Source organism: Aaosphaeria arxii (genome assembly GCF_010015735.1).
Source record: "Aaosphaeria arxii CBS 175.79 unplaced genomic scaffold BU24scaffold_4, whole genome shotgun sequence".
Lineage (NCBI taxonomy): Eukaryota > Fungi > Ascomycota > Dothideomycetes > Pleosporales > Aaosphaeria > Aaosphaeria arxii.
In genome coordinates this window covers 449,882-474,697 of record NW_022983477.1, presented here as the reverse complement: position 1 = coordinate 474,697, position 24,816 = coordinate 449,882, and the positions used below count along the sequence as shown (strand labels likewise).

The window sequence follows — 24,816 nt, the reverse complement described above, 5'->3', positions numbered from 1 at the left end:
AAAGCCTAACGGTACTATGGTCGTCGTTGAGAGAGCACCCTGATGTCAACCGCTAAGCTGATTTAGGTAACCGCTTTTCTCCCAGTTTTCCCACGAGCTGTCTCCTCCGAACCGACATTGTGATCCCTTTCTTGAGACATGTCCCTGAGAGCCAGCATTCTGGTCGTCATGCACGCAGGTACCCGAACGCTTGGTCACTTCCAGAGTTAGTCTCCTCGGATTTGCCCTGAGCTGGGCTCCAGGTACCTGGAACCAGACCATGGACAACATCCCTTTCCGCACATCACTGCATGAACATCAGAAACCGCTGTTCAGAAACTTTTCATTTTCATTAAAGGATCCAGCATCGAGAGCTCTCGAGCCGTGGATCGGATATCAAGATAGGCTCTTCAAAAGCCCTAGAAAAGGTGGAAGAATTATATACAGCATGCGGGTCATTCAGTATCGAAGTCCGAAACTATTAGAGAATTTTATTGAATGCTTCGTCGTTTAGACAAAGACAGCTCCGAGGGCTCCGAGGGCGAGAGCCATCATTCCGGCGTTGGTGCCGCCGATGGCAGCGGCGCCAGGGGTCTCGGAGGGCGTCGACGATGCGCTGCCAGTGGTCTGGGCGGGCGCGACAGTGGGCTCTGATACGCCGGATGGGCAGTGCCAGTGGTCACCTGTTAAGAGGTTAGTTCAAGACCATTAGAAGACTCGTATCATTTGAGGTTAGACGTACCGTGGGGCTGGCAAGTGGTGGCGGTGACAGTCACAGGTGCCTCAGTGGGCTCTGAAACTCCAGATGGGCAATGCCAGTGGTCGCCTAGCAGAGGAGAAATTAGCCAAAGAACCAATTGAGGAGAATTATATCGTCTATCTCGAAGGAGCTAATGATAACCTGCTGAAGAAGAAACTTACCGTGGGGCTGGCACGTGGTAGCGGTAGCCTCATGCTCATGCTCGTGGTCATGATCAGAGTGAGTCTCGCTGGCCTCGGGCGCAGAAGTAGTGGCCTGAGCAGAAGCTGAGGCGGCCGAGGCAGCAGAAGAGATGATGGATGAGAGAGCTGAAGAGACGACAGATTCAACACTGGTGGCAGCTTCTTGTGGGAGGAATGTTGGCTCTGGGACGCCGGAGGGGCAGTGCCTGGATTGATGTTAGTAAAGGGAATATAAAAACCGAAGCTTGAATGCTCAGATTGACATACCAATGATCGTCGTGAGGCTCGCAGGTAGTCTGGGCGAGAGCAAGTGCTGGCAGAGCAGCGAGAATGGCGAGAGCGGCCTTCATCTTGATATTGGTTTGGCGGGTAGCGACTGTTTGATGTCTGGTAGATCGTGTGATCAATTTGTAGCAGGACAAAGTAGCTGTATATCCAAGATGCAGGAACCAAAAAGCCTCTTCCGATTAAACAGCAGCAGGTCTTTTATACCTCGTAGTAAGCATCCGTTTAGCTGTGATCGAATATCAAGCCAAGTCCGCCTCTTGCTTGGCGAGGACATCGTGGTACTCAACTTGTAGTAAACTTCTCTCTCATCGACACCAATCAACCAGTAAGAAGGTCACATTTGACGTCTTTCCGAGTCCACTTTCCCACCTGATGGCGGGAAAAGGCTGGAATACGGTATTCGTTGGCCGTGGGGTGGAGCATCCATAAGCTTGGCAGTGAGGCCTTTCGCTGGTATTGGGATAGAGCCACTGGATGCCTGTGGCGAGACATGGGCAAACGAAACATCGTAACCGAAATGTTGGATTTATTGGTAGCTAAGTTGGATACAAGCATTCGTCCCGGATGGAACCCCTGTTCACGTTGTTACCCGCATTGCTTGCTAGAAAGTGACATCGTGGGTTAGGTGGTACTGATAGCCGCACTGCATGACTTTGCAGCAACCGATTGAGCTAACATATCCGACAGCTATCAATTTAGAGAACAATAAGTGCTACTTTCAATTATCATGTAGTAAATTTACTCATTAAGACACTACTTCTCTACGATGCCGGGGTGATATTGATGCTTGTTCAGGCCAATTCACAAAGGAATTCACATCTGCTAACACCTGTATAGAAAGTACCCATTGTTAGAGCTATGACCCTTAATGTTACATCAACGCAATGCCCTTCGCGTTCAAAACAGGAAGGAGAACGGAGATTGAGGAGACATCATGGTTGTCACGCTCAATTTGCAATAGAAATGTTCGGGATGTCTACATCTGGCGATTGATGGCTTGTGTTTCATCACTTTTGAATTGCTAGGATTGAATCACAGTCATTTCTTTTATATTCAAGCACCTGGACAAGTCCTACATTATCATTGAAGTCAATGCAAGTAATGCGAGTTATAGTGCCTCACACGAGGGTAGCTTTTTGTCCAGTTGGATCAATTAACTAACAGAGCACATAAAAACACAATGGTCACGCATTGATGTAGAGGCCATTGCGGGATAGATTTGACAATATTGCAATCATTACACCTATTTGTCCTCGTGGTGCAGCTATTCTAGTCTACAACATCTAGCAATGCAAATTACTGTACTAACCTAAACAGTAACCTCGGATCGCCAAAAGTGTAAGACCATTACACGCACTGCTCTCTAATTAGAACAACATAAGACCCATTTACGATTTCAGAAACAAACACCCCCAAAAATGACAGACCAACATACAGTCTACCGCCTCTCCCACCGCAAAGACTTCTCAGGCATAACCGCACATCAAGAAGACATCCCAACCCCTCAACCCCACGAAGTCCTCATCCAAGTCCGGAACGTCGCCCTCAACTACCGAGACATCAGCATCGCAACCTCGCGCTACGTCTCGCCCGTCAAGGAAAACCTAATCCCATGTTCCGACCTCGCAGGCTCGATCGCCGCCCTAGGATCCGCCGTCACCGACTTCTCCCTCGGCGACCGCGTCGTCGCCGCCTTCGACCCCACGATCCTGTACGGCCCGCGCCAGGGCCTGGGCGCGGGGCTCGGAGGCATGGTCGACGGCGTTCTGCGCGCCTTCGTCGCGCTTCCGAGCACCTGCGTCGTCAGGATTCCAGAGGACGAGGGGGAGCAGAGATGGGGCGAGTGGGCGAGTCTCGTGTGCACGGGCGTCACGGCGTGGAATGCTCTCTTCGGAAACGTGCCTTTGATGCCGGGGCAGAGTGTGCTTTGTCAAGGTGAGGATCCCTGCTGTTCGTTTTATCGTTTCTTTGCAAGTGTCGAGTCTCAATTACGAGAGGCCGGGTGATGGGGTGGAAGAGTTTTGCTGTGGGATTGAGTTGTTGAGTTGCTTTGGGTTAATTGCGTAGGTACCGGCGGCGTATCGATCACCGCGTTGGTCTTCGCGAAAGCGGCTGGGGCGACTGTCATCGTGACGTCTTCGAGCGACGAAAAGCTTGAGATGGTGAAGAGGAGGTTCGGCGCTGATCACACCGTCAACTACGAGACCTCGCCGGATTGGGCCGAAGATGCACTCCGCATCACGAAAGGTAGGGGCGTTGACTTCGTCATTGAGAATTGTGGCTCTGGAACCATTAGCCAAAGTCTCAAAGCAGTCGCATACGGGGGTATTGTGGCCTGTATTGGGTTCTTGTCGCCGGCGAAGCAGGAGGATATGCCGGATGTCGCTAAGCTTGCGTTATTGAAAGGTGCGGTCGTGAGGGGGATTCAGGTGGGGAGCAAGCAGATGCTGGAAGATGTTGTGAGGTTCGTGGCTGCAAGGAATCTGCGTATCCCGATTGATAGGGAGTTCGGGTTCAGTAGGGAGGAGGTTGTTAGGGCGTATGAGTATGTTCGGTCTGGTAAGCATGTCGGGAAGGTGTGCATCAAAGTGTCATGATATCTATCTATTGCATTTTGCGAAAATCAATCCGCGATGTATTCGGTCAGCATGGATAATGAGAGGTGAGTGGTGAGTGATATAAGTAGTCATGTAAGTTTTCATTGAGCAGTCCTGAAACCCGAGTCATAGATCATTATATGTTCTCATTAGATACTATCATGAAGCTCTCTATCGCAATTTGAGTAATACGCGATGTGTATACCTCGAGGCGGGAGATCCAACGTAAAAGAATGATGGTATAGGTTTGTACAACAAATCACGTACCCACCAACGCCAACCCAACATAAAAATCATGAAATCTCTCATGCGGCGGTAGGAACAGTCTTGAGCCCCACATCGCTCATCTGGACCTCCTTGCCCTCCAACACGTCCTTCTCCACAAGATCGGTCAGACCCAAGTACGCGATGTTACCGGTCCAGCCGAGATCAGGACCGAAGTAGTCCTGCATGAGCTGGACGCCGAACTTCATTCCATCCTTGCCGTACGTCAAGCACTGCTTTCCGACAGCGATGCCAATGACGTTCTCGTACGGAGTGAGAGTCGCGAGCTTCAATTTCTCCTCACCTTCCGCCTTCTCGGAGTTAAGGATGCTAGCGTAGACGTTGGCGCTCGCGACCTCGCCCATGTACATGGCTCCACCGGCACGCTTGATGCCAGTCCATGCGACGCAGTCTCCAGCGCCGAAGTGAGCCTCGTGGTTGGGGATCACGTTCTTCATGTGGATTTCGGTCGTGATCATCATCTCCTTGTTCTCGTCGAGAGAATCGGCGGGCATGAAGCCGGTGGTGGGGGATCCCTTGCGGGTCGTGTCGAGTGCGAGGTGGGCGGTCAGGGTCTCGCCGTTGGCGAGAGTGACATGCTGCATGCCGTCGTCGAGGTCGGTAATGGTGGCGCGGTTGCCGAGGACGACTTTGACACCCTCTTCGATAAGAAGGTCCTTGACTTTCTCCTTGACCTCTGAGGGGAGTGGCTCTGAGGATAGGACTTCTTTGCGGGAGTGGACGAGGGTCACCTCGATTTCTGGATAGTAGTTCTTGATCTCGCCAGCGAATTCAATTCCAACGGCGCCTGGATAGTTAGGTCAGTTGTTATGTCGTGATTGAGTGAATGCTCGAAGAATGACTTACCAGCGCCAATGATGACGACCTTGCGGCCCTTCTGTGAAGCCTCGCTTCCACCAGTGATCCTCTTGTGAAGATCCGCTCCGTCCTTCATATACTCATGATAGCTTCCGTACTTTGGAACGGCCGGCCAGTGCCTCTTGAGACCCGTAGACACAATAACGTAGTCATAGCCCTGGTGTTGGGTCTTGCCGCTGCGATCCTGCCATTCTGCGACCTTTGCCTCTGGGTCGATCTTGGTGACGGATCCGTGCTTGAAGGTGAGATCCTTCTGTGATCGGAACTCGTTGATGTGCGAGAATCGCTTCCACATCTTCGAAGTGAACTTTGGTGTCACGTGGGCAAGGGGAGCACCGACGGAGTGGACTAGAATGGTGGTGTGAGTGTCTGACCATCGGTAAAATGGAAAAGCAGGAAAGTTGAAATGGATTTAGACATACAGTAGCCATCGCGAGAATCAATCACGGTGATCTCGACACCGTTCTTTGATTTGGTTCCCTTGAGTCCCTCGGCGTAGTTCTGGTACATTGTGTCCTTGACCTTGCCGTCTCTCAATGCTAGTAGCGTGGTCAGGGCCGTGATGCCAGCATAGGCACACCCCACAATGAGGACTCTGTGCGGCGCGGAGAGCGACAACGATCCCATCGCATTAAGGGAGTTGAGCCCCTCGGCTGAAGTCTGGTATCTCATTTCGAAATATATGAATAGAAAAATAAAACCCGAAAATGAGAATGGGGAGGAGAGAGGAGGAGAAGGGGAGGGAAAGAGAAAGATCTGATAAACTTTATCAGATCTTTCGGCCTATATACGTTTGCCGGGAAGACGCGACTAGTCTCGCTCTAACCGATGTCGGCCCAGAGAACGATGTCATCTGTTGGAACATATTTGTGGAAATGCCGTAATAATGCTAATAAACTGCCTGTAAGACCACACAAACTCTCTTTCCTTTGGAAGTGTCCCATTGTGGTTAATTGCGCCGCGCATCACAAGCACATCACAAGCATCCACAAACCGTCGAAATTGGCCACCCGAATTGGTGGCGGATGGTGATTGGTCGACACTTGCCGTGTGGCACATCACTTCAAAGTTCCCTAATGATGGCAGATTTGTTTTGCAGACGTTTAATATTAACAGCTCTGGTAGGCTATGTTGTTGGTAATGAGATAAAATTACCAGTAGAGTCACTTACGTACCTAGGAAGTCTTGTATTGAGCTGTTACCTTTGAACCCTGTACTGTGTTGTGTAGAAACGTCCCGTGTTGGGGAGAGCTAACAGCCACCCGTAATCTAACCTATCCGGTACCCACCTCGGACTGAAGAATTTTTATCAGATCCTCCCATCTCCTGCAGGCGCGGGCTTGGTCCGCTCTTGGAAGGACCATGATGTTCCCCATGAAAGAGGCTTAGATTGAATAGTAACTAATGATCATAACACTCTCTTATTAACCAGTCACTCAGCTAGTTAACTCAACATCCTCTCTCCTTCCCGCCTCTTCGCTCAGGCCCAGTCTGACCCTCCCAACAGTACGCCTGATTGGAGTGCCTGAACAGATTTGCCCTTTTGGAGGAGCTCCTCCATGATGTTTCTGCCAACATCATATATATGATTTGTGTCACTGTCATTGCTTTTCCCCTCTCTTGGATCCATTTGCACTCTGGACACGTCCAGGTCGGCTCTGTCGGTACTTGCACGTCTCCTCACCGGTTGTTTGATAATGAGCGATATACGTACCCTATGCCGTCATTGGTCGCTGCAATAGCTCTCAAACATTACCATCCTCTGCTAGTCGGGCCCACACTATATCACGTAGCGTATCACCATACCCCTTCCAACCGGATGTCCCTGGAATCAGGATTCTAGAAGACGTATGTCTAGTAAGCTTGGGCTTCGTAACCCCAATAGCGGGGTGTAATTGACGACAGTTCACGGCTATGGTTTCGGAAGGCAACTCAATTGAGTTATGTCTGCTCATTGCAACATACCACAGAGTACAGTTCATTAGAAGAAGATACTATGTAAAACTAAACGAAACCAATACAGCCTAGCAAAGACAGATTGCCCTTGGAAATGGTCTAATTGCTGAAGTTTTCCTTGAAGAACTTCTGCAAGGTCAGCAATTCCACATCTTGACCACTCTTCCCTCTGGCTTCGGCACCGCTCTTCTTCAGCTCGGCCGTAGCCTTACTGTCCGTCACGACACCGTAGTATCGACCACCTGACTCTTGACAGAATCCGAACATATGCTTTACGGTGTCCAATGCACGAATACCATACGTCTCCAGGTCTTTCCACGGAATCTCTTCGAACCGAGCTTTCTTGCCCGTAACTATGGACACTTAGTATATCTAGCGGCAATTGGAAAGTCATCATGATCATCGCTTACCTTTCTCAAAACCCTCAATCATATCTGGCAACGAGGAAATGTCGCTGACACCCTGCACTAACTTGCCATTCCAGCGTTCCGGATCGAGGAAGACGCCATGGACGATGTCTCCGTAGTCATTGGCAATCGCGATGAAAGGAATATCTTCCTTCCCACCCCACGTCGGAGCCTTGAATACCAAAGTACCATCGTCGGATGGCGTGTACGGGAACCCACCGAACACACCCGCCATCTCAGGACTGAGAAAGTTCTCAAAGTACCATCCGGGGGACACTATGGCGGTAGATTGAAAGGCTCCAGTAGACTTGGCATATTCACCAATGGCATGTTTTTCTGTTGAGATATCAGTCTCCCATCATCATGTTCGACCTGCGAAGGCAAAGTGCAGAAACAAGATACATACCATCAAACGCCTGGACAGGAATCTTCCCCTCCGTAGTCTCCCTCGCAGACGCCATCCCACTATAAACAAACACACTCACCCCTGCCTCAACCGCAGCATCGACAACAATCCTCCCAAGATCAAGTTCCGTCCTCTTCTCCTCCGGATTCTCAAAAACCGCGTCGTCGCTGTTAGTGTTCACGAACACGCCCCAGGAGCCTTTGAAAGCCGCGACCAAGGACTCTTTGTCCCATCCATCCGCCTTGACCACTTCGACGCCCGACGAAGAGATCTTGAGTGCGGAGTCGGAGGATGGATTGCGGGTGATGGCACGCAGCTTGAAGGATTTGTTGGTGTTGGATTGTAAGGATTGCAAGACCGACGAGCCTTGCGCTCCTGTTGCGCCGAAAATGGTGATAAGTTTGGATGACATTGTAGTGGAATATTCCAATTGATAGAATTATATGTGTTCAAGTACACAAGTCGTCGTAGATGTGCGAATGGTTTCAAGATGGAAGAGTAGAAGATTGATGTCTCTGTATATCTCCTCCTCGGGATCCACGCATGCCATCTTTATACAAACACTCCTCCCGCCCTCGACCATCCTTCGCAACCCGCGGATTCCATACTAATACCTCCCAGACATCATCAAGTAATTGGCCGCGTATCACCAACGCCATTTCTGTAACCCACCTTCTCGACAGTAGCCATTCAGACGTCCCGAACCAGCCAAAACGCACCCACAGAAGCAACCAGAGCTCACAACCACCGGACGAATCCATCTACAAAACAAAGCCATCAAGCCATCTCCCAGGCATCTACATTTTTCCAATCCTTGGCGATGACCAAAAAGTGCTTATTCCTACCCCTAGAACGACACCTTGTGTTACGAAAGTAGCATGCCAAGAGCGGGGATTAGTAAACACAAGTCGCATTGCTCGTAAACAAAGGGTCCGGCGAATCAGAATACGGGATGTAAGTGGAAATGGTGAGAGTGGTTGTCGAACAGAAGGTGAGATTTATTGTGGCTGGTTGGTTACGTGACGTACGGTTCTGGATGATTACTGATGGTGCGGTTTTGCTCCTCGCTAAAGGGCGGAGGGGAGGGGAGCGATGAATGGGGAAGGTCACGTGAGGTGCTCAGCCTTTGTTCAATGGTTATGGATTATTATGGTCGTTAGGCGGTATGGGGGAGGGGGATGGATAGGTCAGTAGATCAGATATTTGTTCTTCCTGGTGGGACTTCGTTCAGGAGCAGCGCGTTTAAAAAGTGGATTTGGTGAGGGTCGTTGGAGTGAACAGATGGGGGTTTTGACCACGAATTATAAAGGAACGAGAACTTGAGTTTTAATAAAAGTCCAAGTTGCTATGGAAAAGTAGTCATTATACAAACACGTGTGAGCAATGCCAGTGCTGCGACAGGGAATCGCAACCGGCCGTAAGAACGGCCTTCTATCCTATTCCTCGTTATGCGAAACCTCGATCTCGGTGATCGAGAAAAGTAATGCACTCGTGAGATACGCATACGATAGAACAGGGCGAAAACTTCCTGTGGGAATACGTATGCGCATAAAATATGGACGGCAGCCAGCCCTACCAAGGCTGAGTTGGATCTCGCAGGCCCAGAGCCTCAATCCAAGCACCACGTGAACAAATGAACGTTCGCGGTCGTATTGGCTAGCCGAGACTGGGATGATCCAACATAGGAATATCATTCCGTACGGGAAGATTAGGACGAAGGAGCTATAGAAGTGTTTCAAGGTGCTCGAGTAACGGGGATTTGGGAAAGGATGTCAGCATCGAGGCGTGGGATTCGCATGTGGCGCAGCACATCATTCGTTGAGCACGACAAGCTTTTACGGACTTTGGTCATGGAATCGTAAGATCCAATGGTATTGAGTTGTTTATGAGGGGCGAGATGGAGGTTCCATTTCGCAATATTCGTTGGATATGAAACGGGGCGAGAGGCACGCGCCCCCTCCGTTTCCTTCGGCTCGTCAGGCCTATCGTGAGATGCTATGAGGGTTTCTATCGATATAGAGGAGTATGCACCGAACGCCGACGCGCTAGAGTAACTGACTAGTATTCCTCCGGAGTTTTCATGATGCAACTTGATCTTGGCTGTTTACTGGTTTACAGTCGTGGCCCGTAATAGATGACTTTATATAAGAGGGTTCGAAGTGATCTACTAAAACATTAACACAATTAGACATTAACGAAACTTACTTGACGTAAGGGCTTACATTTCTTTAGACTTTGTTTTAGCATTCACTCTTTCAAGATGATCTCGTCTATCTTTCTCTTCACAGTGCTTGAGGCGCTTACTTTGGTCGATGCTAGAGTGCATGGCAATGACCACACCCACCACGCCAGGGCTAACAGTGCGGGCAAAAGGGGTCTCGCCTTCAACGACGCGGGATTGACGAAATTGTTCGAGTCAAACAAAAAGTTTTCCTGGATGTACAATTGGGGCCAGACCGTTACAGATGCTGCTAAGTTTGACTATGTGCCCATGCTGCACAGCAATAAGACCGAGCACACGGAGACCTGGGAAGCAAATTTGAAGACGTCTGTTGATGCGGGAGCTACCCATGTGTTCAGTTTCAATGAGCCGGACCAGTGCGGGTACGTCCCTATCACTCTCTCGTCTATAAAAGGTAGCTAATCTTCCAATAGTGAAGAGTCAGGTGGAGCCTGCATGCAAGACATCGATCTCACTGTCGACACACACAAGAAATACATCCAGAAACTCGCAGAGGAGTATCCAAAACTCAAGCTCGGCGCGCCAGCCGTCACCAACGGCGTCGAAGACGAAATCACCAAGGCCAAGATGGGTATACCGTTCCTCAAAGAGTTCCTCAGCAAGTGCGACGGTTGCAAGATCGATTTCCTCAATGCTCATTGGTACTCTCCGCCTGATGTCAAGGCCTTCCAGCAGCATCTCGTGAACGTCTACGCCGCTAATGAGAATAAGACGGCGATTTGGGTGACGGAATTTGGTGTGACTGGTGATCCGGCGCAGAAGACTGGTGAGCCTGCACAGCAGTTCTTGAAGGAGGTTCTGCCTTGGATGGACGAGCAGGATTGGATTGAACGTTATGCCTACCAGTGGGTTGCACCGGACAGCCTTGTGACTGCAGACGGCCAGCAGCTCTCTCCGTTGGGTGAGGTGTATGCTACAACTTGATAGATGTTATTGGGTCACTCGGCGTACTAGCATAGTTGGCATTTTATTCTTTGCATGACTGTAGAACAGTCGGAGTTTAACATCTAGCGCTAATTTAATTATCCTTTTCGGTTTCAAAATCACAATTGAGCGGATTTGTCAATCCTTTCCAGTACTTACAATCCTCGATTTTTTACCAACTTCTTAGTTACATATTGTGACCTACATTTGAACACGATCAACATTTCCAAGACAGGGAAAAAGTAACAATGAACTTATGTCGTAAAGCTGCACGAGAGATACCAGTGAGAGTCGCTAAATTGAGGAGCGCTACGATGCACCAACAGTCTCATTGAGTCCCAATACAAGCACCTTTTCTTGTCTGAAAAGTTTATAGATAGCTTTCCTTCGTGCCCTTCTCCGCACTTCGATAAATAGCATCGATCATCTTATGTCTCACAAGCGCATCTTCAAATGTCGTAACGGCATGCCCTTTGTCCAATCCAACTTCAGCCCAGGCGTCCCACGCCTTACCCACGTTGTACGAGAAGTCGGCGGCTTTCTCAAACTCGACCGTTTCTAGCTCTTTTTGTCCTTCTGCAAGCTTGACCGTGGGCTGGTACATCTGCACATGGCCACCCATCCTTCCTCCCTCTAGTATGAGTGTGCCTTCTGTACCAATGATCTCCCATACAAAGTCTCGGTTAGTACGGGAGAGACCACCCGCATAGGTGACATTTACAAGGCCGCCGCCGTTCACGAGCTGACCAGTGATGTTGATCTGATCATGTGCTGTCTTCTTAGCCTTTCCTACAGGCTTGCCATCCTTATCGATCAAATCAAGTTCGGGCAAGAGGTTCGCGAGCGTAGCCGAGACATCTTTCAATTCTCCCAGAACGTAACACAACGCATCCACGGCGTGACCAAAGGGAATGGAAAGCAAGTTCGCTCCAGCCTCAATCGGTAGACCATACGAGAATGCATCGTTCATGACAGGACCGAAGATCGCACCGTGGCCGAACATGGTCGAAGTCAAGATCTTGCCTAGCTTTCCTGACTGCACAATCTCCTTTGCTTTCAGAATGGAAGGACTCTGGCGCGCTTGCAATCCCACCATGGTCCTGACGCCCTTCTCCCTCGCCAGTTGCACAAGTTCCTCGGCTTCGGCGAGGTTGCGAGCTAGCGGCCACTCGACGAAAACATCCTTGCCGGCTTCAAGCGCGGGTTTAGCAAGCTTGTAATGCTCAGGAACCTTGACGCTGACGGCGATGATGTCAACGTCTGAGCTTGATGCAAGTTCGGTGGGATTGTCAAAGGTTGCAACGTTGCCCAACGAATACTTTGTCGCAGCGGCTTCAGCTGATGTCTTCGAGCTGTTCTGGAGTGCTGTGATCTTGTATAGCGATGTTTTTTGTAGATACAGCAGGTGGGAGGTTGAAGCCCATGAGCTGTTATGTCATTAGCCTTGCTTTACGATTGGCCAGCTGGGTACCTACCTTTGGGCCGAAAGTCCAATGAATCCAATTCGCTTCTGGTCTGGCATGATATCTTTCTCTTCTTTCTTGGCTAAAGCTTAGATGTAATTCTACGGGTGTAGGAGCGATAGTTAGTAAATATGTAAGAGAGTAGAGAGAATATGAACAACGAATGGCGCAACGTTTGGTAGCGGTAATTTGTCCGACACGTCGTCGCACCAAAATATGTCCGCCTATGTACTACAACAGTCGTGTCGTACAGGGGCATTCGAATTTCCATATAATTGTCCGTATTTCTAAGCGAAGTACCAATTGCACTTGTTAGGGCGTTGTCTACATGTAAATGTGCAATTCTACTATGGGCACTAAGGACAACTAAAATAGTTATTCAACGCTCCGTAAAGTGCCAAATTGCAGTGCTCTATATTCTAAAATAAACCTAATACAACTGCAATAACTATGAGTTAATTGAACGTTTCGAAATTCTATCTTATAACCAGGAATATCATTTGTATACATGTAATTGCTCTCAAGCTTCAAAAGCCTTTCTTACTATTCCGTGAAATATCTCTGGCATTTGTATGGGTGTGATGTGGCCCGAAACAGGCACGACTATAACATTTGAACCAGTCTTGTCTGCCAGAGCCTGCGATTCTTGTGGCACTGTTCCATCTAGCTCACCGGCTATGAAGACAAACTTCGCACCGTGTCCTTTCTTTCCAATCTCTTCAGCGTAGGGATTTAAATCTAGAACTCTGAGTGCGGCAATGCTAGCTTCATAGCCCTCAATGCTTTGATGACAATAGACTTTTTCAGCATGAGCAATTCCGCCTGGATTTGCAGCAGTCCAATCTTCATCAAACCACCGAGCAATGCTTTGCCGTCCAAGCGCATTTGGTCCGTTCTTGTAGCCAAAGTTTATCCTTGTGGTATGATTGGCGTTCGAATCCGGATTACTCGTAGCTCTTGTGCCAACCACAAGAACGCGGTCGACTCGTTCGGGGTGCATCGCGCCGAAGATCAAACCGACTGCTGCACCAATGCTCAGACCTACGAACGCAGCAACTTTATTGACCTTCAGATGATCCAGAAGCATGACGACGTCATTTGTAAGCTCCTCCATAGTGTGCCCAATCGAGTAGTCAAAATTCGGATCGGAACACAAGGGCGACTGGCCGTGGAAGCGAGCATCGTAAGTGATGATAGTGTACTCAGTTTCGAATGCTTCTACAAAATCGTCCCAGAGATGCGTGTTCGCTGCAAGAGAGCTCGAGAGAAGAATGATCGGTTTCGTTCCGTCCAGAAGGCCTCGAACAGAGTAGAAGATGCTGATCGTTGGCTTGATCGATACTTGGACGAAGCCGCTTGATCCGTTAATAATTGAAGGCATGATCAGCAATGAATGGTATTCAGGTTGTAACACTATAGTACGTACGTCTTGCCACAGGTTTATAGATCGTCTGCATTTGAACTATCGTCCAGACAAGGCAGTGAGCAGCTCCACTCTTTCAAACTACAAGTCATTGAATTCTTCCTAGCAATGGGGGCTCAAGGAGTCATTCCCGCACAGCTAATCGCTACATCGCACGGCTTTCGTAACTGGGTGGTAGCACTGATGCAGCGTACGTACAGTTGCAACTCAATTAATTCGGTTAACAGCGACCCGACACCGAAACGCTAGGCATTTCGTTCAAATGTCCGATATTGGGGAGATAAATGATAGTTGGGGCAACGGAGACCCCAGATTCGGACCCATAATTAGCTAACTGCCGAAGCGCGATGTTCTAAGCTGTCTCTCGCTTTAGCTATCGGCCCATTCTTATCAAGCTACGGAGCTAATTATTTATCTGCTCATACCAGGACTGATTTAGGGAATCTTGGTGTCAATGGTATTACACAGCACCGGCCGGCGTCCACGCTGCGCTTTCAAGATGGAAAACACTTCTGCTTCATGACATTAGTAGTCTAGATAATTCTTCAAAAGTGTTTTGCGATGCCAGCGCAACCATCCCGAAAGGGATACAGAGGGAATTCATGCCATCAATGTCATAAACAAAAAATCAAGTGTTCGCGAGGTATTTCCATGCCGTAAATGTTACCCATAAGAAGTGGCCCTGACTTCCATCCAGACAACCCATGCCGGAATTGTGCCTTAACCAACAGGGTCTGCACATATGCTGTTCGGGATAAGAAAGTCACAATACCAGAAAGCTATCTGCGAAGGCTTGAGAATGAATTGCAGAACTCCAAAGTTGTGCATTCTAATACTGGACGATCTGCAGAAGAGAGTTGTGCCCCCCTTCCGCGTAGTGTTCAGTTCATAGACGAACGTAAAAGACGTCGACCTTCTGTATCCGCCGTTGAGAACTCCACAGCACAATTGTTCGTGTCAAAGTTGAAACAGATTCAGAGTTCTACCTCCGGTCTACACTTGTTTGGCAGTAACTCGGAGACTTCTGGTCCCTCGAATGGTGACCTTGAACGAGATTCGGTAGCCTCAAAATATGAGTATTTTGCGCTCGACTCCGACACGGCCCGTATGTTCTACGGCAGATGCACCAGATCGAAAATGAGCTTACCTGACGATAGATGCAAGATGTACATTTACCCTCCCACCGTATCCTTATGCCTTGTTCCTGCTCGAACAATTCTCTATATATCTAGGCCAAGATTGGCATTGGTTTTGTCTACGAACATTCCAACACCGGTTGCACAACACGTACATGATTGCGCATTCTCTCGAGTCGAAAGATCGGACATGGCTTTGTCTCTTACTTGTGACCTTGGCACTTGGAGAATCCGTAAATGCAAGTCGAAGGCCTCAAATCACGTTAGATCTCAACGGCCAAAGCTCACAGTTGATGGAACATGACATTGGTGCCTCACCGTCGACACCTCCTCCAGGAAGCGAACTCTTCGAGCAAGCATTGAAATTATTGAGTACACCTTTCGAGAGTGCTTCCATTGAGCATTTGGAGGCATTGAACTTGATTGTGAGTATTCGCAACGTAATGTAATAATAGAATGGCACTCATTTATTACACCAGGTGCTGTATAATTATCAACTTAACAGAAAAAGGACCGCATACATGTATGCAGGCACAAGCGCAAGACTATGCAACATGCTCCAATTACACCAAATACCTAAAGCATGGGAATGCTCAGCTGTAGAACGAGAGCACAGGAAACGTCTCTGGTGGTCAACGTTCTGTTTAGATCGGATGACCAGTTCTCAGGGCGGTCACTTACCAGCGCTCCAAGTGGACCAAATTAATCTCGAATATCCCTCTCGGATACAGCCTGCTTCAGAAGACGACAAGGAGTTCGCTAATCCAGACTATCTTTCAGCTCGCGTTCAATTGACGATTCTGGAAGCAGAGAATTCTGATAGCGTCTCTGGTTCCAGTAATGATGATGCACACGACATTGCAAACATATATCGCCCGATGCTATCGAAGCTTTGCAGTTGGAAGCAAAGTTTACCAGTCCCACTCTCGTCGGATATCGACAATGGCATACCCACACTAACAGGGTCCCTTCCTGATACACGCGCATTGGCGAACTTCCATTTACGATTCAATCAGGTAATGCATCTTTCTATATGATGCAATTCTTTAACGCACATGTGTCATCTGACGGTCTTTAGTGTCTAATACTCTTGCTACGGCCACTTCTTCTCAGACAAATAGCCTCAATATTTTCCAACGAAACATCAAATGCATCACAGGAGGAATTGCTGGAACTCAATAGCACGTGCCTCAAATCTGCACGATCAAATCTGCGAATCTCTCTCGATGTCAGAGCCCACAGTCTACTGGGTAAGTCCCGGCATCCAATTGATCCCCTAAGCGCATTCCTTAACTGACAAACATTATCAAGTGCCCTTGGGATTTATGGAAAATATGCATCTATTCACAAGTTTAATGATCTTATATTTAGCTATCTCCATCAATATCAGGCGCCCTGGCTCATTCCACCAGATCTCTGAGGATGCCAGTAAATACGAAGAAGGAAAAGATTTACTGCGGTACATGATGCAATCAGGAAGTTTCGCGGCGAAAGGCCATTTAGCTATGCTCAAAGACGTGGAAGACCTAGGTGATACGATTGCAATGGAAGGTGGGATGCGTTTCAATCAAGAAGGGGAGCAATGGGATGTGGACGAGTGGATGTTACAGCTTTTTCAAACTAGCAGCTCTATAGAGCACATGGTATCCTAATCAACTCTTACAATGTAATCTATATAGATTTAGAGCACTAGCATTTATTATTCACGATTCACCCTTGAAGGACATCGACAGCCGCCACTTCAGTTACCCCAATTACTGTGTCTTTCGTGATGACCTGTTCTGCACTCTCTTGGAAGACAGAAGCATCCCTTATACCCTGAGCATCTGACGCGGGGCCATTATTGACGATAGCTTCATAGTCGAATGGTCCATCAATCAGCCTTCCATCGTAGAGACCTTTCTGCCACCTTTCAAAGCCCTTGCGGCTGATAACCGGAGAGGTCCACATGCCAGTGCGACGATACAAGTTCGCTAAGTCGACCGCAACATCAGTTGGAAGTTTTGGGAAGATTTCCGCCAGGTCGCTCCGAAAGAACTCCGCATCGTGTTGCATGATCAAGTCAATGGCCTTGCCGAGAGCGATACAGAAACGTCTCTGTGCGTCAATCACTTGAGGTGTTGTACTCGCAGTTTCGCGATAGTAGACGCTCCATGGGATCTCGCCTCCATCTGTGGTCATCTCCATTGCGATGGAAAGATCTGGATCCGCCGCTGCCATCAATCGAGCGGTTACATTGTCGACCACGAAGTAGTCGCCCATTCCTCCTTTGAACAGCTTCCCAAGCATCAGGCCGTCGAGATCCTGCACATAATGTACTGAGTGTGGATCAATACCTTGCTCACGCAAGAGCATCTTAAAGAAAAGCCCTACGCTTGCACCGTTGCCAGACTTCATCAGAACTGTCTTCCCAACGATATCTGATGGTTTGAATCCAGAAGAACTGCCCCTTTTGATCAGAGCTAAAGGACACCGGTTTGCGACCTGTGCGAAGGCTGTGTAACTTGTCGATCTGTTGCGATACATCGAAGGCACCCATATTCCTCCGAGGGCTGCACTTGCTGTGCCGTTTGCGAGCTCATCCAAAACCAGATCCCATGGGCTGGGGACTGTAACTGTGACATTCAGTCCTTGCTCTTGAAAGAGGCCATGCCGTTGAGCAATGTATTCTGGCAAGTAATTCAAGCTGTGACCGGTGGCAGAGACGTGGAAGCGCTCCATAGTTCTGTCTTGAGACATAATCGATTGACGGGTATGTTGTGTCTCGTTATTGCAACTTTTCAAGTTAAGGACTTCTCAATTTTGCTTCGTATTAAAGCAAAGCAGGGCGATGATGACCATATCGTGCCCACTGAACGCACACGAGGAGCCCCATAATCAGACTGAGTGACGCTAGGCTTTGCAAGCGGAATCCCGAGTGGATCCAACGGAAAACACATCAAATCTCCAGGGTCTACAAACTAGGGAATGCTTGTGTTGACTTTCTCGGTTTGTTCACCGGCATGATCTGCTTTTGCGCCGTGTGAAAGGGCCATAGGAGAACCGTTTTCCTATTCCCTATTTCCGGACAGATTGCGCATGTAAGATAGGCGATTTTACATCGTCTTACCTAGCGCATCCGTTCGCTATTGCGCGTAATCGCACACTAATCTCAAACAAATGTAGGGGAATCCGAATCTGTAACGCTAATTGTCCTCCTTAGCTTCGTTTATGCACAATTCAACCATTCCCCCAAGCTGCCGTGTTCCTGAGCGTAACGATAAGCGCAATCATCAGGTGTTCATACCATCTTCACTACAGGTTGCCCTTTGCGCTCTATGGGATGCCTCGACTACATTTATTGATCATGAAGACGCAACAGTTTTCGCTACCAGAAAAAAAAATTGTCTCTTGATTGTGCATATTTTCAAGCTTCTGCCGCTGGCATCGCCGAAATTAAGAAAGCCAGCTATTCGAGGAGACCACCTCGACCATGAACGAAACAAAGAACCCCACGCTCGTCGACGAAACCAATACTTCGGTTCATTCGAGTCCAGATGAGAGATCATCACCCACAGAACTCATTTATGTTGATCCCGAGAAAGAAAAGGCCGCACTGAGAAAATTTGACAAGTGGCTTGTTCCAGTTGCATTCGTTTTTCTCGTTCTCTCATCTTTGGATCGAAACAATGTGAGTAGAACTAGATGTATTCAAATGATATAGGACACTGATTGCAGAGTAGATCGGCAATGCGAAGACGTTCGGCTTCGAGAAAGACATTGGACTCTATGGACATAGATTTGGTAACATAACGACGTTGCTGAGTGTTACTCTCGTGCTGTTTGAGGTTCCATGGGTAATGGCCGTCAAGAAGTTTGGACCCAACAAAGCACTCGGCACTGCACTCGTTCTTTGGAGCATGGTCACTTTGGGCACTGCTTTCATCCAGAACTACGCCCAAGCTATCGTTGTGCGGATGCTCTTGGGCGCATGCGAGGCTGGAGTATCCCCCGGATTCGCCTATCTTTTTTCGACAATTTATCCTCGCCGTGCGGCCGGAAAGCGTATCATGATGACCAATCTCGCAAACTGCACCTCTGGCGCCTTTGGTGGTTTGTTTGCCTATGCTGTCCAGCTTATGGGGAAACGTAGAGGGCTCGAGCCTTGGAGATGGCTTTTCATTGTCGAATTCTGCCTTACCATGGTAGTAGGTGGCGCATGCTGGTTCATTCTCCCAGACACGCCCGAAACAGCATGGTTTCTGAGTGAGGAAGAAAAGGAGACTATGGTGTTGAGGAAACGTCGGGACGAGCAATACAGAGGCAACAACGATTCCCTCCGTAAATGGCTCAAGCCTTCCTTCACGGATCCCTTCGTATATCTTCTCGGTATCGCATTCTTCACATCTTCCGTTGCCATTACGGGTTTTGGCATCTTTCTGCCTACGATTTTGCAAGGCCTTGGGTGAATTCTCCAATTCAGTTAAATTTACGCGTCTACTGACCTATGCCAAGATACCACTCTCTTCAAGTCCAATACATGACCATTCCAGTCTATGTCTTGGGCGCAACTTGTCTAGTGACAAATTGTTATTTCTCGGATAAGTTCGCGCGTCGTGGACCATTCTTGGTTGCCTGCGCATTCCCAGTCATGACTGGCTATTTGATCTGTGTCGGAACATCCAACCCCCATGCAGGATATGCTGGAATGTTCATTCTCGTCATGGGTAAGTTGCCTCCAATTCCGACCGTCCAAAAAAACTATCTAACATTCATTTAGGAGTATATACTATTTCGACTCTGGCAGTTGCTTGGATAGGCACGAATGTATCTCCCGATGCAAAGCGTGCTGTTGCGATGCCCTTTGCCTACTCGATCGCAAATTTGTCGGCTCTTGTGTCAGCGCAGCTCTACCCTAGCGACCAAGGCCCTCGTTACATTCAAGGGAATTCTATCTCAGCAGGCCTCGATATTGTTGCTGCTGGCCTTTATTTTTCATGTTGGATGTTGCTTAGGCGTAGGAATTTGAAGAAGGATAAGGCGATCGCTGAAGGTGCAACGACCAATGGCTATGAGGACGACCGGGGACTTGACTTCAAGTATATGTTGTGAGAGATTAAGTAATCTAAATGTACTCGTGAACCGGCGACTATGGTAAAGTAGTAATCGGTGTGGTTTGTTGGTAGTATTGTTTGGCAATATTGTAGTTTGATAATGTAGTTTAAGAATAGTATTCACGGTGACCCAGCTACGGTCTGATGGCTATTATTTTTATGCTAGAGACATTACAGCCTTGCATGGGGCATAGCGATTAAAAACCAAGGTCTCAATACATGTGCTAATATGGCCAATGCCCCACAATCTAGTCCTACTATTTTGATGTATAAGATGTGCTCACTCCCTGCCTTTATTAGCAGTGCACACCGGTACGGATCTCATTATAATTTTACTTTCTTTAATCCCACGATCCGACTTAAAATACTTGAACTCAACTGAAACGTCTCTAAACCCCGAGCCAAAGCAAAAGAAGTCACACAATGTTCTATCTCGACCCTCCCATACGAATGTCTGCGCGTCTGTTCACAACCATACCCAAGGAATTCTCAAAACCCCAAACGAGCGAATGGGCTTATCACAATATGCGCGATAGAGCCATTGGAAGCTTCCTGGAAGGCCCCTGTTTCGATGACCTCGGTAATCTCCTTGTGACTGACATACCCTTTGGCCGAATCTTCCGCATCTGCCCTCAAGGCAATTGGAGTCTTCTTGCGGAGTACAAAGGTTGGCCTAATGGTCTTAAGCGCACCACCGATGGTCGAGTCTTGGTGGCAGATCATTTACTGGGATTAGTCGAAATCAAAGAGTCCGGGGAGGCAGAGGTGGTGTTGAGTGGATATCGAGGAGAACGATTTCGCGGCCTCAATGATCTTACCATTGGGGCCAATGGATGGGTGTACTTCACCGATCAAGGACAATCCGGGCTACAAGAGCCAAATGGCTGCATCTATCGGTGGCATACAACTTCTCAGCGACTAGAAAGAGTAGCATCAGGCATTCCAAGCCCCAATGGTCTGGCTCTGAGTACTGACGAGACACGATTGTTCGTTGCCGTGACAAGAACAAACACAATCTGGCGCATTCCTTTTGTTCTCGACGGAGGGGTTAGTAAGGTTGGTGTTTACTTGAATCTTTCAGGTGGTAACGGCCCCGATGGACTTGCTATTGATAATAATGGAGGTCTGGTAGTGGCACAGCCGGGACTAGGAGTACTGCGTTTTGATTCTCGGGGCATGTTAACACACGTCATTGAGCTTCCTGATGGAGCTTCATGTTCCAATATCGCATTTGAGGGAATGGGAAGCAAACGCATGGTGATAGTAGACAGTGCTTGGGGCAATATCTATGAGATTGATATGCCTTTTGCAAGCGGCATCACTCATGATGCAAGTTGAATGGTTTTACTATGAAGCAATACATTCCATATTACAACACACAGTGTTTAGCTATCTTTTCAGCAACAAATTTGTTATCTCCTCTATGTCTCTCATGAATATAGCAAGACATCCTAAAATGGGAAGTAGTCCCGTCTCACGACATCTCGCCTCATGTATTCCACTAACCGGTTGTGTTAATAATTATCAATTCAGTAGTCGTAAGGGTCTTCGGCGATTTCTTATCAAACACCGAAGCCACAGCGGAACACCCTTGCTTAAGATCACTAGTGCCTCAAATGACCATTCCGAGCCGCTAAACCGGTGATTTTTGGCCATGGCCGATACCAAGTCAATGTATACTGTAGACGCTTTGGAAAATGTAGTTCCGAATATATGATTGCGATATACATAAGAAATAGGCTTCACATACTCTACACAATCAAGTCGTGCAAAGCAGAGAGTGGAGTGCATTCGCCCAATTCTGATTCTTACAGACACTCAAGACTACTTTGAACTTGTTCTCTTTTTCCACACCAAAGCGACCGAATTCAAGCCATCATAATAGCAAAGCATTCAGCGTTCGAGTGATCCTAAAAAGATGTCAAACTCTGTTGACACTGCTCGACCTCGCGACTTCATTGGATATGGAGAGAACACACCTGCTTTTAGCTGGCCTGGAGGCAAAAAGGTTGCCATAAACTTCGCTATCAACTATGAGGAGGGTACTGAGCGCAACCCACTTGCTGGTGACAGTGCTCGTGATTCACGGACTTGGGTGAGAAGTGCGCTACCAGAGAACGAGCGCGATCTCATGCAGGAGGGTGAATATGAATACGGCACTCGCGTCGGAATATGGCGATTGCTGCGCATTTTCACCGAATTCAACGTTCCGTACAGTGTTTTCTTGTCATCAGAAGCATTGGTGGCCAATCCTCCATTCGCAGAGAAGTTGAAGACCGAAAACTGCGACATTGTTTCTCATGGCACGCGGTCGATTAGTCGCGTTGGACTCACGGAAGACATGGAGAGGAAAGATCTTCGCCAATGCATCGACCAGACATTGGAGTTGACGGGAAAGAAGATCTTAGGCGCGTTTCCGAGGCCACCTATCACTGAGAATAGCCGACGGGTTATGGCTGAAGAAGGCCTTCTATTCGACTCAGCTACCTCGAATGACGACCGCCCGTACTTTGCAGATGTTTCTGGTCGACCAATGTTGGTTCTTCCGTACGCTGTAGACACCAATGATGCACGATTCTGGGGCGGACAATCTGGCCCTGGGTTTACTGGCTCCACGGATTTCTTTGACTACCTGAAGGACGCTTTTGACGTTCTGTATAGAGAGTCGGATCATAGTGCGACAATGATGTCAATAGGTCTGCACGCACGGATAATGCGACCAGGACGCGTTGCTTCCCTGATCCGCTTCCTGGAATATGTCACCAAATTTGACGGCGCATGGATTGCTAAGCGCAGTGACATAGCAGCGCATTTTGCTCGAAAGTTTGCGCCGGCGAATACCTGGAATTTGGAGGCCATACCAGACCTTCCCTGATCAAAGGTTCTGTTTGGGGTCATTTTGTACTTATATTTTAATGTATTTTTGAAATAGCTGTATCTATGGTCAAACGATTCAGTCGAGGTAAAGTTTACTCCGCCTTGTTCCCAATCTGTTATGGCTTTACTTTGTGAGTACCATGCATACATAGTACCATAGCAATGACCCTGATCCAAGTTTAAATAAAGCTTATTTTCATTCTTTGGTCCTCCATGCTCTCAATGGATGCACACTTTCTATTTCAAGACAGATCTATACAACTTAACAATGCAGAAATCAATGCTTGAGAAAAAAGCAAAGAGGACGTTCAATTTTCATCGTACAAGTGGAGCATACTAGTAAACGCTACTTTTTCTGCTATATGCTGATATTTCTACCCTTACTACAGCACCTATGAGATCTAGACATGCATTTTACAGCTAATCTAATCATAGATAATGTAGATTATATTGTGGACGTAAGACATACATTGTAGCCCTAGAGATGCTGCGACAAGTTCCGACCAGCGATGAGATTAGATTGACCAGGCCTAACAAGAAATGGATATTGAAGCACATCACGCAAGGACTAAAGGGAGCGAATATAAGGGATTGATTGTTTCATGTATTAGGAATGTTCCACCGTCCACACTAGATTGTATTGAAGTCTCTACGATTACATTGTGTTGCAGCTGCTAGAACTACTGGCATTGTAGATCCGTGACACTCGGCCATGTTCTTGCGTCGCATCTGATTTGACAGGCAACAGGACAGGTTCTCATCAAGACAAGAAAGGCTTTACCAGCTCTAGAGACTTCTCCCATAACAACCGTTCCTTCTCCTCATCATAGGCATGCGGCGCATAGCCAGGATCAAACAGATCTTCAGTGGGCTTTGCTGGCTTCGAAATCTGGGCGTCTTCAAGGTAAAGACCACCCTTTCCTTCCAAAGCCTTTGCCGTGGCTGCCCAAACCGACGTAGCCGCGCCCTGCTCAACACTCTTCGTATGGGTTGCAGTTTTCGGGTTATCTGCCCAGGACTTCAATGCTTCTTCGGGTAAAAACTGTGACAGGCCTGTCATGATCACGCCCGGATGGACTGAAAATGCATGGACCCCCTGTCCCCCGTATCGACGTTCAAGCTCGGAAGCGGTATACAGATTGGCGGTTTTGCTCTGGGCATAAGCAACCCATGGATTGTACTTTCCCTCCAAGTTGAAGTCGTCAAGGTGGACACCCCCCATACGATGAGCTGAAGAGGAGAGAACCACGACGCGCGACTGGAAGTCAGGTGTACTCGACTTGACCAGCGCTGGAAGCAGGAGTTGGATCAACAAAAAGTGTGCAAGATGATTCGTGCCAAATTGCAACTCAAAGCCATCCTCAGTCCGACCTTCTGGGCTCGCCATGATGCCTGCATTGGCGATCACGATGTTGAGCTTATCGGATTCTTTCAAGAATTCAACGGCACATTTGCGGACGCTTGCTAGCGAGTTGAGATCGAGTTCCAGAAGCTTAGCACGAGGATTATCCAAGATGCTTCCGAGGGCAGACTTTGCCTTGGTGAGGTTTCGTGCAGTGAGGTAGACTGTAGCACCAGTTTCCAAGAGAACCCTGGCGGTTTCAATTCCAATTCCAGAGGAGGTACCCGTAATCAAGATGGTCTTGTCAGACCACTTTCCCTGAAGCTGCTCGTCCTCAAGGATCTGCTGGGCTGTGGGTCGAGCATCACCGGGACCATTGGGAGCCTGGTGGGCGGCTTCATACTTTGTAGACATGTCGACAATTTGGCCGAAGGGTTTTGTTGGAGGGTTTTGTTTTTGAATGGAGGATGCTGTGTGAGAAGATGATTGTTGTTGTGTGGAAAGCAACAGAGGCGTCTATTTGTATTTAAATAGTCGTTTTCATCTACAGATACTTTGTGCGTCTTTGGTCCGCGTCTATTTTCCATAGATCAAAAAC

At 48.2% G+C, this 24,816-nt stretch overlaps 15 protein-coding genes across 15 annotated transcripts; 7 read left to right on the top strand and 8 right to left on the bottom strand.

Annotated features, from left to right (window-relative positions):
* Positions 1-122: 122 nt before the first annotated feature.
* BU24DRAFT_450103 (uncharacterized protein) lies at positions 123-1,387 on the bottom strand. Its single transcript, XM_033531002.1, has 4 exons — positions 1,189-1,387; positions 901-1,127; positions 722-805; positions 123-662 (listed from the first exon to the last, which is right to left on the bottom strand). Exons 1-4 carry the CDS (start codon positions 1,269-1,271, stop codon positions 490-492), a joined length of 567 nt encoding a protein of 188 aa, XP_033383713.1. The 5' UTR covers positions 1,272-1,387; the 3' UTR covers positions 123-489.
* A 1,240-nt stretch (positions 1,388-2,627) lies between these two features.
* On the top strand, positions 2,628-3,883 carry BU24DRAFT_441135 (NAD(P)-binding protein; the record flags this gene model as incomplete). The annotated part of the gene is made up of 2 exons (XM_033530419.1): positions 2,628-3,144; positions 3,277-3,883. The coding sequence occupies 2 exons, from the start codon at positions 2,628-2,630 to the stop codon at positions 3,804-3,806; spliced, it is 1,047 nt and encodes a 348-aa protein (XP_033383712.1). The 3' UTR covers positions 3,807-3,883.
* A 37-nt stretch (positions 3,884-3,920) lies between these two features.
* Positions 3,921-5,803, bottom strand: BU24DRAFT_491623 (FAD/NAD(P)-binding domain-containing protein). Its single transcript, XM_033533815.1, has 3 exons — positions 5,372-5,803; positions 4,938-5,297; positions 3,921-4,878 (listed from the first exon to the last, which is right to left on the bottom strand). The coding sequence occupies exons 1-3, from the start codon at positions 5,619-5,621 to the stop codon at positions 4,112-4,114; spliced, it is 1,377 nt and encodes a 458-aa protein (XP_033383711.1). The 5' UTR covers positions 5,622-5,803; the 3' UTR covers positions 3,921-4,111.
* A 1,095-nt stretch (positions 5,804-6,898) lies between these two features.
* BU24DRAFT_176050 (NAD(P)-binding protein) lies at positions 6,899-8,521 on the bottom strand. The gene is made up of 3 exons (XM_033521569.1): positions 7,719-8,521; positions 7,316-7,648; positions 6,899-7,258 (listed from the first exon to the last, which is right to left on the bottom strand). The coding sequence occupies exons 1-3, from the start codon at positions 8,128-8,130 to the stop codon at positions 7,005-7,007; spliced, it is 999 nt and encodes a 332-aa protein (XP_033383710.1). The 5' UTR covers positions 8,131-8,521; the 3' UTR covers positions 6,899-7,004.
* BU24DRAFT_176028 (uncharacterized protein) lies at positions 8,055-8,827 on the top strand. The gene has a single exon (XM_033521568.1). It carries the CDS (start codon positions 8,262-8,264, stop codon positions 8,739-8,741), a length of 480 nt encoding a protein of 159 aa, XP_033383709.1. The 5' UTR covers positions 8,055-8,261; the 3' UTR covers positions 8,742-8,827.
* A 276-nt stretch (positions 8,828-9,103) lies between these two features.
* On the bottom strand, positions 9,104-9,481 carry BU24DRAFT_421655 (uncharacterized protein). Its single transcript, XM_033527781.1, has one exon. It carries the CDS (start codon positions 9,410-9,412, stop codon positions 9,155-9,157), a length of 258 nt encoding a protein of 85 aa, XP_033383708.1. The 5' UTR covers positions 9,413-9,481; the 3' UTR covers positions 9,104-9,154.
* A 426-nt stretch (positions 9,482-9,907) lies between these two features.
* Positions 9,908-11,008, top strand: BU24DRAFT_421654 (glycoside hydrolase family 128 protein). The gene is made up of 2 exons (XM_033527780.1): positions 9,908-10,322; positions 10,374-11,008. The coding sequence occupies exons 1-2, from the start codon at positions 9,979-9,981 to the stop codon at positions 10,882-10,884; spliced, it is 855 nt and encodes a 284-aa protein (XP_033383707.1). The 5' UTR covers positions 9,908-9,978; the 3' UTR covers positions 10,885-11,008.
* BU24DRAFT_441134 (NAD-binding Rossmann fold oxidoreductase family protein) lies at positions 11,009-12,496 on the bottom strand. The gene is made up of 2 exons (XM_033530418.1): positions 12,360-12,496; positions 11,009-12,311 (listed from the first exon to the last, which is right to left on the bottom strand). The coding sequence occupies exons 1-2, from the start codon at positions 12,404-12,406 to the stop codon at positions 11,255-11,257; spliced, it is 1,104 nt and encodes a 367-aa protein (XP_033383706.1). The 5' UTR covers positions 12,407-12,496; the 3' UTR covers positions 11,009-11,254.
* A 280-nt stretch (positions 12,497-12,776) lies between these two features.
* BU24DRAFT_176006 (alpha/beta-hydrolase) lies at positions 12,777-14,084 on the bottom strand. The gene has a single exon (XM_033521567.1). It carries the CDS (start codon positions 13,726-13,728, stop codon positions 12,868-12,870), a length of 861 nt encoding a protein of 286 aa, XP_033383705.1. The 5' UTR covers positions 13,729-14,084; the 3' UTR covers positions 12,777-12,867.
* Positions 14,085-14,430: 346 nt separating this feature from the next.
* On the top strand, positions 14,431-16,558 carry BU24DRAFT_461617 (uncharacterized protein; the record flags this gene model as incomplete). Its single annotated transcript, XM_033531906.1, has 5 exons — positions 14,431-14,875; positions 14,928-15,331; positions 15,386-15,922; positions 15,985-16,156; positions 16,218-16,558. 5 exons carry the CDS (start codon positions 14,431-14,433, stop codon positions 16,556-16,558), a joined length of 1,899 nt encoding a protein of 632 aa, XP_033383704.1.
* Positions 16,559-16,595: 37 nt separating this feature from the next.
* BU24DRAFT_421652 (uncharacterized protein) lies at positions 16,596-17,883 on the bottom strand. Its single transcript, XM_033527779.1, has one exon. The coding sequence runs from the start codon at positions 17,643-17,645 to the stop codon at positions 16,617-16,619; it is 1,029 nt and encodes a 342-aa protein (XP_033383703.1). The 5' UTR covers positions 17,646-17,883; the 3' UTR covers positions 16,596-16,616.
* Positions 17,884-18,125: 242 nt separating this feature from the next.
* On the top strand, positions 18,126-20,032 carry BU24DRAFT_390691 (MFS general substrate transporter). Its single transcript, XM_033525080.1, has 4 exons — positions 18,126-18,576; positions 18,629-19,350; positions 19,401-19,612; positions 19,666-20,032. Exons 1-4 carry the CDS (start codon positions 18,379-18,381, stop codon positions 19,995-19,997), a joined length of 1,464 nt encoding a protein of 487 aa, XP_033383702.1. The 5' UTR covers positions 18,126-18,378; the 3' UTR covers positions 19,998-20,032.
* A 390-nt stretch (positions 20,033-20,422) lies between these two features.
* On the top strand, positions 20,423-21,337 carry BU24DRAFT_480174 (putative lactonase drp35; the record flags this gene model as incomplete). Its single annotated transcript, XM_033533113.1, has 1 exon — positions 20,423-21,337. The coding sequence occupies one exon, from the start codon at positions 20,423-20,425 to the stop codon at positions 21,335-21,337; it is 915 nt and encodes a 304-aa protein (XP_033383701.1).
* A 580-nt stretch (positions 21,338-21,917) lies between these two features.
* Positions 21,918-22,874, top strand: BU24DRAFT_461613 (carbohydrate esterase family 4 protein; the record flags this gene model as incomplete). The annotated part of the gene is made up of 1 exon (XM_033531905.1): positions 21,918-22,874. The coding sequence occupies one exon, from the start codon at positions 21,918-21,920 to the stop codon at positions 22,872-22,874; it is 957 nt and encodes a 318-aa protein (XP_033383700.1).
* A 762-nt stretch (positions 22,875-23,636) lies between these two features.
* Positions 23,637-24,632, bottom strand: BU24DRAFT_480173 (NAD(P)-binding protein; the record flags this gene model as incomplete). Its single annotated transcript, XM_033533112.1, has 1 exon — positions 23,637-24,632. The coding sequence occupies one exon, from the start codon at positions 24,630-24,632 to the stop codon at positions 23,637-23,639; it is 996 nt and encodes a 331-aa protein (XP_033383699.1).
* Positions 24,633-24,816: the final 184 nt, after the last annotated feature.